This window comes from Oncorhynchus mykiss, chromosome 2 (assembly GCF_013265735.2).
Source record: "Oncorhynchus mykiss isolate Arlee chromosome 2, USDA_OmykA_1.1, whole genome shotgun sequence".
Taxonomy (NCBI): domain Eukaryota; kingdom Metazoa; phylum Chordata; class Actinopteri; order Salmoniformes; family Salmonidae; genus Oncorhynchus; species Oncorhynchus mykiss.
Genome location: NC_048566.1, coordinates 13,572,119 through 13,582,741, shown reverse-complemented (window position 1 = coordinate 13,582,741; position 10,623 = coordinate 13,572,119). Strand labels below are relative to the sequence as shown.

The following is a 10,623-nucleotide window of genomic DNA, read 5'->3' as shown; positions in this document are numbered from 1 at the left end:
AATTAAAGAGTAAACAATCCAGACATACAGATTCATTCAACCCTGCTGAACACACACACACACTCAGGCCATTAAGGAATGATGAAAAATGAGAACGTCTTCATATTCTTAAAAAACAGTACGTCGCCATCAGATGTTACTCTATGAATTCCATATGTTAGAATTTGTTTATTTTTTTAAAACCTCAGTTTCACCACTGGCATTGGAAGTAACAAAGAACATTTGGTTCATAGATGAGATAATGACTTAAGGCACAATTATGCATTTAAAGCAAAGCAGCATGGAATGAATAGGCACCATTATCGGGCATGAGAATGAATAGGCAGCATTATCGGGCATGAGGCTCGAGGGTATGCCTCCTTCCCCACCCGTTCCCAACTAATATGAGTTACATGAAGTCTATGTAAAGTATGATGGGAATGAGAGGGGGAAAACTAGGGCCTCCTGCGTAACTTTACAGCCAGATGTCAGAGGTGCAGTCTCCCCCAGGGTATCGTAGCTCGTGGGCCAAGGCCGGGCCATTGGGCTCTTTCCCAAAGTCGACCAGGAAGTTCTCATTCACCTTGAGGCCACCATTGGCTGTGTTCACGTCAATCTGCATCATAACAGAACCCTCCCTAAGGCAAAGAGAGAAACAGACAAGGGAAAATAAGAAATAGAGTCAAGTATTCTATTTGATAGTGTTTCTAGCTATTGGTGTTCAAAACATCTTATTGAAGCAGCCCATGATATTGAATAACACTTATAAGAGCGATAGCATACAAATCCACGTTTTGATAGCTTACAACAAACCTGTTCCTGACATGTGTGCATTGACCACAAGTATGTAAAGTGGTGGGAAATTGTAATACTCGAGTAAAAAGATAGCTTCATAAAAAAAGTCACCCAGAAAAATACTACTTGAGTAAAAGTATTTGATTTTAAATATACTTAAGTATCATAAGACTATCTACTTAAGTAGTACTTTAAAGTATTTTTACTTAAGTACTTTACACCACTGAGTAATAGAAAAATCTAAGACCGGTGAACAGGTCCTCACTTGATCATTTCCGGGTAGAACTGCTTGTCCCAGCCACTGTAGAGAGAGGTGGTGACGTACAGTCTCTTCCCATCCAGACTGAGCTGCAACATCTGGGGGCTCCCTGGGATCCTCTTCCCCTGGTGTGGATCACATGTACACACAAGTCGTTGTCTGCACCTTACAAACACAACCTAAACACCTACTTTTGACCTACTGCAGACATTCTGCTAGTGTGTGTGTGTGAAGTGAGTTTGGGCATAGATTGTTATTCTTACACACCTTGATTGTGCGTGGGGGTGGTTGGCTCTGATTCTCTGGGTCCTCCAGTACTTTGACAGGGCCATCGTTTAGGATGCTCCCTCCCAAGAAGAGCTGAATACACAGGGAGATGTGAACACAGTCAGTGGACAACTAACAATTTCAGGAGACTGTCCTACCTAGCCCTAGCTACCTTAAGTTGAATGAACTGAGTAAGTCGCTCTGGATAAGAGCGTCTGCTAGATGACCAACATGAAAATGTAGGAGGCCACTTGTTTTTTTTAATTTTATCTTTATTTAACTAGGCAAGTCAGTTAAGAACAAATTCTTATTTTCAATGACGGCCAACAGTGGGTTAACTGCCTGTTCAGGGGCAGAACGACAGATTTGTCAGCTCGGGGGTTTGAACTTGCAACCTTCCGGTTACTAGTCCAACGCTCTAACCACTAGGCTACCCTGCCGACCCTACACAGGTACGCATCACATAGGCAGACTGATGAAGATGATTAATTTAAGTATCCACATAAAAAAACAACATATGCACTTGTCAGGTTTAATACCTCTGTCCAAGACCATTGCCTGTAAGATGAAACATTTTTGGTGGGTTTAAAATAATCAGCCATGTTGTAAACTTGTGAAGTCACCTGGCCAGCCAGACGTGGGTTCCTCCTGTTTGTGATGTCATACTGTCGTATGTCTCCATGCAGCCAGTTACTGAAGTATAGGAAGCGGTCGTCCAGGGAGATCAGAATATCTGTGATCAGACCTGAGATGAACAGATCACACATCAAATTCAGGAAAACCCATTTCATTTGGCATTTCCATTTGATTATGGACCGGGTAGCTACACCCAATTCCAAATCTTCAATATGTACTGGAAGTGTTAAATGTATCCCTAATCTGCAGTACTCTCCCATCAACATTTTCCCAGACACACACACACACACTCACTTGGCATCACTGGCAAAGCCCATCCCTCCACTTTCTTACTGGGGACGTGGATAACCTTCTCAGCAGCCCATTCTCCTTTCTGTTGAGACAGTACCATTTTGTAAGACACTCAGTCAAAAACAAAAGCAAGAGAGATCAGACATGTTATTCTATTTTTTCCTATGCATGAATGTTTTGCTCACTGGTGTCCTGTAGAAACGGAAGACTGTTCCTTGGAGTGCACAGCCGACGTAGCCCTCCGTGGCGGCGGGATCATGGAGGAAGCGGATCTCCAGAGGAATGGCGCCCTCCTCCCCCAGGTCCAGGGACTGTAGCCGCTTGTGAGTGGTCCAGTCCCACACGTGGATCTTCGATCCATAGAGACCTGCAGACAGAACAGCAGCATTGAAACATTTCTCTCTACTCAACAAGTATAATACAAAACACATGTATCACCTCTATTTACACACCTTCTTTGACATGTTCCAGGCTGAAACCGTAGGCGAGGGCTTTGGGCGCTCCCCATTCGGTGCTCATCATGACGTTGTGTCGGGGCTGGTACCAGAAGTCATAACCAAAAGGTGCCGCCTCACCAGGCAGCTCCCAGTTACCAACCACCTCGAACGTTTTACCATCCAGCAAGATAAAGCCACCTGAGAGAAACACATCCTGCATCAGTCATCTAATCCAAATGAATATTAACTTGCCTAAATGACTCTCCCTTGCCCCGCCCACTATTCTTTATCATTGTGGATTGTAGAGCCTTAGTCTCTTATTATAAACTGGGTGGTTCTATCCCTAAATGCTGACTGGCTGAAAGCTATGGTATATCAGACCGTATACCACGGGTATAACAAACCATTTATTTGTATGGTTTTAATTACGTATGTAACCGGTTTATAATAGCAATTTGGCACCTCAGGGGTTTTTGGTATATGGCCAATATACCACGGCTAAGGGCTGTATCCAGGCACTCCACGTTGCGTCATGACTACGAATAGCCCTTAGCCGTGTTATATTGGCCATATACCACACCCCCTCGGGCCTTATTGCTTAAATATAGGCGTGTTTTATTCATCCCTATCCTTATGATACAAAGTAAAGTGTTTCAAGGTCACATACATTGTATGAGGCTGAGGACAGCCCCAGAACACGCCGTCTGTCCCCCTACTGCAGCGTGTTGTCTCCTCCTACCTTTTCCATTGCCAGATGGATCTCCTATGCTGCTGATCATAATCTGGCCACTGCCCAGGCAGTGTGTGGTGTGGGGGTTGGCCAGGCCCGTCTTCCAGAAGATATCTGTGGGCTCCACAATCTGTGAGGAAGCAATCCTTTGGTTTAAATCACATTACGACCTGCATGGGAAGGACACTTTCCTTTACAAAACAAATTATGCATATTGGGCTGTTGGTGAGAGATGGGTAGGAGGCTTGACCAAATCTGTACATTCAATTGTCTGTTTTTGATTTGTTGTGTGCTGGAGCTCCTTGTATGACATTGTGTGGTGTTGACTGGATTTGTTGTGTCCGACTGTGGTGTTGACTGGATTTTATGTGTCTGTTGCATAACAGCTGTGCAACATGGTCACTGAGTACTATAGTATCACTGCTGTAGAAGGGTGACCCTTTACCTTGTGCATCTGTGGAGCGCGGGGGTCTGTCCCAGTGTCCACTATGTAGACCCGGGAGGAGATGAGCGAGGGCAGGATAAGTCGGTTGCGCTTCTTGGATGAGTCGCCAAAACAGCTGCTGCAGGCGTTCCAACCAGAGTGGTGTAGCTCGTCATTCAGGTTGGGCATGGGCAGTCTGTGGATGACCTGTAGGCGCAGACATTACCAGGTCACTCTTTAATCCACAAGGTCAAAGGTCATGTATAATACTGTCATCTCTTCAGTATTTAAACTACCGACCACTGTGACTAATGAAGACAGGTGTGAAATCAAAAGCAAGGCAGTGGTTGTTTGATGTAGATCAGCAGTACCTGACAATAAGTAGGAGACTTGGGGTCCACGTCGACAGTGGCAAGGTAGTCTGGTTTTTGGATTCCAGTGTTGCGATAAATGCAGGGCAGGTACACAATCTCCTCACGTGGACCTTCAAAAACAAGAGCCCCATTTCAGGAGGCACTACTGTCATTCACTCTTCCTTGACCACAAGAACAAGGAAAATAATCAAACCACAAAGAATTCCAGTAGCCTACAACTGATGTCTGGTTCCTCCCAATGTTTCAGTAAAATACAGACAATTTATGGCATTTGTTTATGTAAATATTTTTCATGCAACTGACAAACTCAAGGAACCATTAAAAATGTTTTTTAAACTAATAGTCCCAACTTGTCCAATGGGCAAGTGCCCTGTAGACCTTAATGTCAATCCCTCCTAAAACACATGGGGTGAGCTAAGCTTGTCTTTCCCAGAAAATGACACTCACCCTTCATGGCATCCAGTGGGCTTTTGTAGCCAGGTCCACAGCCTGTGCATTTAGTTGCTTAAAAAAAAAAAAAAAAAAACAGCAACTGTCTTTTTCATAGAGAGCTCAAAATAACTTTACTACCACACACAGCAATCTCTGTGTTTACTATTACTGCTGAACATCTATGGCAGGTAACCACAGAACTGTCACACCTATAAGTCATATGCATTCGTCATACAGTTGTTGGGCATATGTTTAAAATGACCTAGAAGTTTAATCACAGGTAAGTCAAGTAGACACACTTTTCATACTTTTTTTGTTGTAAAACTGTTGCAGAATGTGTGTGTGAAAGGAGACATTCATTTGTCCACTTTGTCTTCCTTTCCCAAGGATGCTGTTACTGGCAGCCATCAGAATCGTAGATAAATGCACTTTTACTGTAAAAATCTAATGCAATGTCATGATTGTGAATGTTAGAGAACAAATCAAATCTGCACAACATGGACCCAAAAATGCACTGTTTATTTACCCAGCCAATGTTTGACCCTAGGGTCAAAATAAATAAACAGAGCACTGTTGAGTATATCAGTGTGCAGATTCTGTTCATTAATACATCAGAATCATAATATTATATATCAAGGTCATACAGATATGTACAGATAAACAGTGGTAACTATTTTTTAGGCCAATTGTGTGTGTAATATTTAACCAAAAGAAAAAGAAAAAAACAGACATTCCCACTACGGTGCCAACACCCCACTGAGAGTTCCTGCTCCCCAATCATATGTCTTGATTTACAGAATAATAGCAATCCACTCAAGTCAACAGTGCAGATATGGATTCACAAGAGACTGACAGGGTTGGGTCAGTGAGCATGATTTTTTTTCCCCCCCCACCTTTATTTAACCAGGTAGGCTAGTTGAGAACAAGTTCTCATTTACAACTGCGACCTGGCCAAGATAAAGCATAGCAGTGTGAACAGACAACAGAGTTACACATGGAGTAAACAATTAACAAGTCAATAACACAGTAGGAAAAAAAAGGGGGGGAAAAAAAAGAGTCTATATACATTGTGTGCAAAAGGCATGAGGAGGTAGGTGAATAATTACAATTTAGCAGATTAACACTGGAGTGATAAATGATCAGATGGTCATGTAAAGGTAGAGATACTGGTGTGCAAAAGAGCAGAAAAGTAAATAAATAAACAGTATGGGGATGAGGTAGGTAAATTGGATGGGCTATTTACCCATAGACTATGTACAGCTGCAGCGATCGGTTAGCTGCTCAGATAGCAGATGTTTGAAGTTGGTGAGGGAGATAAGTCTCCAACTTCAGCGATTTTTGCAATACGTTCCAGTCACAGGCAGCAGAGAACTGGAACGAAAGGCAGCCAAATGAGGTGTTGGCTTTAGGGATGATCAGTGAGATACACCTGCTGGAGCGCGTGCTACGGGTGGGTGTTGCCATCGTGACCAGTGAACTGAGATCAGGTAGAGCTTTACCTAGCATGGACTTGTAGATGACCTGGGGCCAGTGGGTCTGGCGACGAATATGTAGCGAGGGCCAGCCGACTAGAGCATACAGGTCGCAGTGGTGGGTGGTATAAGGTGCTTTAGTAACAAAACGGATGGCACTGTGATATACTGCATCCAGTTTGCCGAGTACAGAACAGTGGTTAAAGCCCATCTCAGGGTCCTAAACTCTTATGGTGACTGGGTCTAGACAACAATGGTTCAGAGACTGTATAGATTTCAGATAAGCTTCATTAGCATGAATGGTAAGGCTACTGTTGCTAAAGCAAAGTGTGTTGTAACTTTAATGTGTTACAGAGTTAATGTTTAAGTTTATTCTTTGAGCTGTATCTAAAGATATTTCTTTAGATTTATTTGCATATGTAATTGTATTGGGTTGTGTTGAATTACGCTTTTTGACTGCAAGTCCCAGAATGCTTTGCGAGAGGAATGAGAGAACGCGCCAATTATGTGCAGGTGCAGTGGATTGTGGCTGACTTTCCGATAGCATCTTACCTGCATTGCTCTGTACCAAAACAATTGTTGTTAAATGTAACGTAAACAAGTATTCTTACTAAAATAAGCTTTCGTATCAAAACCGACGTCCCGAGTCATTACTAAGAAGTTAGTTAATCTAAAAGTGAGATAATGACATATCTATGTATATCTGTGGAACTTAGGACTCTGCTGATCCAGAGTGCTGGTTGTCTTTGGCATTGTACCAAATCCTGCCATAATTTAGTGCTGCCTTTACTTGGAATAAACCATTGCTTTTGTCATGATCAAAGCTGTGCCTTTTTCCTTACACATGACAAACAATGGTTTTGGCCTAAACCATTGTTGCAGCTGAGAAACAATAGTGAAGAAAAAAACATGGAGAAACCACAGCAGATGTCAGCTATCAAGCAATCTTCCAGGAAACTAGTCTCCAGTCCAACATTTCCCAACACAATTCCTTCTAAGATACACAAGCCCACAAGTTCAGCTTCCGTTCATTTAATGGGTTTGACTGTTGCAGGTCCAAAGAAACGTGGATGAGCCTCTTGCATCGTTGATGGATCTACCAAATTCTCTGTTATGAAAATAGGCTAGTCTAACTGTCAAAAGGACATTTTCATTTAATTGTAGAAATTAAAATGTAATAATGCATAGAAGGTTGTTTGTGGTTCTGCTGAAGCATCATGATAAAGTGGATCATTTAAGATGAACAAGGCAACAAGCACAAGAACAAGAAACCTTTCACACTAAACTCCAACCCCCACAATTTCCCGTCACTGCACACGAGAATAAACAGCTACTTACGCAATGTGAAGCAGGCAGTCTGGTGGCTACATCATTTAGACCAGTGTTTCCCAACCAGGGGTACTAGGAACCACTGATTTAAACCACCAAACCTATGCAATTGTGTGACCAGGTGTTTAGGTCCATGCTGAAAACACTTTTTACTTTATTAATTCAAAATGGTGTGAGAAAGACAAAGTATCCTATAGTAAAACATAGCAAGCAGCTTAAGGGAAACATTACATGATTAAATCTAATTGAGACGTCGCTGTAACTTCCATTTCTTCCAGTCATTTTGCATTTCTAAAGGCAATGCACGAGTGCCAATATGTAAACACATTTGTATACGTAATTGTCGGTTAAACTAACTGACTACTCAGCAATGGAATTCGGATTCACACATTTTCAACAAGAAATGCCGCACGGACGTGCGCAATTACTCACACTTATTTTCGTTTTGGACATATTTCATTAGTTGTCTTACTCAAATATGCATTTATATAACACAATAACACATTCAGCTCTAAGTTAAATTACTAATGGAAAGTTGACACTATGGAGGTGGTTAGCATTATGTCCTAGTCCACGTTCAATCATTAACTTCGTCATTACCCATTTCAACGTGTTTTGACAGATTTCCTAAAAGCTACGAAAATGAGTGAAAAAGCATGAAGATTGGACAAACCCATCCCGCAGACTTTATTCGTCCAAGGTATCCACAAGGATCCGGGCTTTCTATAAATTATTTCAGCTGATATGAGAGTGGAGGAATGGTTGGGCAGGTTTTGTAGGGTAAATGACTTGAGGGGAAAAAAGGGGAGTGTTTATGGCAGCATAACGTTGCACGTAGAAATTAGTATTGAGTGCATTTCGTTTTGCATGGACCGGTGCCCCGGCGGTGGAGATTCCGTTTTGCGACCAATAGACAATGGCATGATCTAAAATATATAAACCCCACCCAACCGGGACACAGGGCGATGCCAAACGAACTCATCCATTAATATATGAAAGAAGAGATACCCCCGCGCGATTGTCCTGCCTTCTGTTATAGTTTGATAAGACTTTGATGTCAACATAACATTTAGCTGACACGTTTCTGGCGCAAAGCAAGGTAACATGTTCTGCACTATAAAATACATATGCAGTTTAAAGTGTTGTTTTAGTTTATTTCCTATGGTCCATACTGATTAGATATACGGTCTATTAAACTCATGCTACCTTCCTATTTAGTCAAGGGGTCATCTCTTGCGTAACTCGACATGAGGGAATGTGAGATTAAAGCCACAATCTGGAGTTTTACCAATATTGTGTTTCAGTCCATAGACAAAAACAACCTATTTCAAATGAGACGCAGCTATGAATGTAAGGACTTAATCTATAAAAGATTGACTGCTTTTTTAATCATATTTTGAAGATATACATTACAGACTTAAATGACATCAAAAACAGAAACAGTAGAGTATTAAAAACGTATATTTTGAATTAGGCCGTATGATATGATAGATAATTGTACAAACCCATAAAACATTTTTAAAGTTCTATTTGATCAAGAATTGTAAGGGTAGGCTATGTCATTAATCAAAATGACCACTGAGCTGCAGGAAATATCCCAGATTGTGCCTCTCACGCCTAATCAAATGCAGGAAATGTTTTTCTTACAAGAGATTCAGAATCTTCAGGACTTGTCACGATTTCAATATCCCCCATGTCCCTTTGGAAGTATTGAGCAGACCAAAGACAAGTCAGAAAAGAAAGGATGAATTTAATATCATCTCTGTGTGTCCATGACTGTGACAAATTAGGTACAGTTCAGATACTTGTTAAAGAACATATTTGACATCTGCAAAATGCATTCGATATTATGTAACTCCATAAGGAATTCAACATTCCCAACATTTCTCAAGCTTGTCAACCCTTCCTCAGTACTAGACTCTGACAGACACAGGCAAGAGAACATGGTAGTTCACCCAAATCACATTTGTTTATAAGTCCTTAAGATAAATAGAATACTCTATATAGCTGTAGGCCGTCATTACTAGCCTTCTAGCAATATGGCTCTAGCCTTCTCTAGCCCATAGATTAGGCTACTTTCAAGGTAAGGAAAGAATGTATGTAAAGTCATTTGAGTGCAATAAGGGATAAGGAAGAAAAAGTTGGGGGCAAATTTGTAAACCAACACCAATCTGTCAAAAAGGCATTGAACTTTTAGAAAATACTAAACAATGCATAGTAAATATTCTCAAACTGAATTAAGAATGCATTAATGTACAGTATAGCACCTTAAAATGTTTTGTGTTCAGTTGATGATCTGTTTAGATTTGATTTCTAACACCACAAGAACATGCCTTACGGTTGATGGAGTTTGGATCCAGTCTGTTGTGCGTCATAGTGTTCATTAAAGCAAAACATAGAACCTGTCAAGTCAAACAAGGGATCCCCACTCAGTTTCCCCACACTGACGACATAAAAAAAGGTTCAAAGGTTGACCAATTGTACTTTAACAGTATGCACTGTAATCTTCTGTGGCCATTTGCAGAGAAGACCCACAGGCTGTGTGGCCTAAGGCAACACGGCAGATGTTCTTGAGTAGGACCGAAGTATTCAACTCAGAGTTTGTGAAAGGGAAGGACTAAGAGGGGGAGACCTCCTCATGGGACCCTCCTGGCTCTCTGGCAGCGGCTCCATCTCTTCTCCCTTTTCCAAGATGTTATCCTTTGTTGTGTCCATTTCTATAGGTTCCTTGTGATTCTCATCTAATGTTCCTTCTTCAATTTGCTGCTCTTCATCTACCTTCCCTTCTTTAACCTCTTGCTCCTCATCTACCCTCTCTTCTCCAGCCTCTTGCTTCTCATCTACCCTCTCTTCTCTAGCCTCTTGCTTCTCATCTACCCTCTCTTCTCCAGCCTCTTGCTCCTCATCTACCCTCTCTTCTCCAGTCTCTTGCTTCTCATCTACCCTCTCTTTTCCAGCCTCCATGTCCTCTGTACCCCTGCTGTCTTCCTGCTCAAGCTCTGCTGGTGACTCTGGTTCCAGAACCTCAGGACCTAGCAGGGCCTCTCTGAGAGTACTCATCAGCTCTGACTGGGTCTCTGCCAGAGTCTTGGTCATTTCCTGGTCCCGCTGCCCAGGGACCAAGTCAGTAAGGTGGAAGGACTGTCGCAGCAGATCAGGCTGTTCCTCTAGGTAGGACAAGGCCTCCACTAGCCAGGC

The 10,623-nt window shown here is 42.0% G+C and overlaps 1 protein-coding gene across 1 annotated transcript; it reads right to left on the bottom strand.

The window, feature by feature from the left end:
* Positions 1–136: 136 nt before the first annotated feature.
* Positions 137–8,245, bottom strand: LOC110517609 (methanethiol oxidase). The gene is made up of 12 exons (XM_036938495.1): positions 8,099–8,245; positions 4,640–4,696; positions 4,190–4,302; positions 3,840–4,025; positions 3,404–3,524; positions 2,680–2,862; positions 2,413–2,594; positions 2,231–2,309; positions 1,924–2,045; positions 1,301–1,393; positions 1,040–1,158; positions 137–617 (listed from the first exon to the last, which is right to left on the bottom strand). Exons 1-12 carry the CDS (start codon positions 8,100–8,102, stop codon positions 455–457), a joined length of 1,422 nt encoding a protein of 473 aa, XP_036794390.1. The 5' UTR covers positions 8,103–8,245; the 3' UTR covers positions 137–454.
* Positions 8,246–10,623: the final 2,378 nt, after the last annotated feature.

Bases quoted from the DNA above. Each gene is read 5' to 3' on its own strand.
- LOC110517609 (XM_036938495.1), bottom strand. The intron at 2,595-2,679 runs GTGTGTAAATAG...TTCTGTCTGCAG, and splicing joins CCTGGAACATGTCAAAGAAG to GTCTCTATGGATCGAAGATC. The intron at 1,159-1,300 runs GTGTGTAAGAAT...GATCCACACCAG, and splicing joins CACCCCCACGCACAATCAAG to GGGAAGAGGATCCCAGGGAG.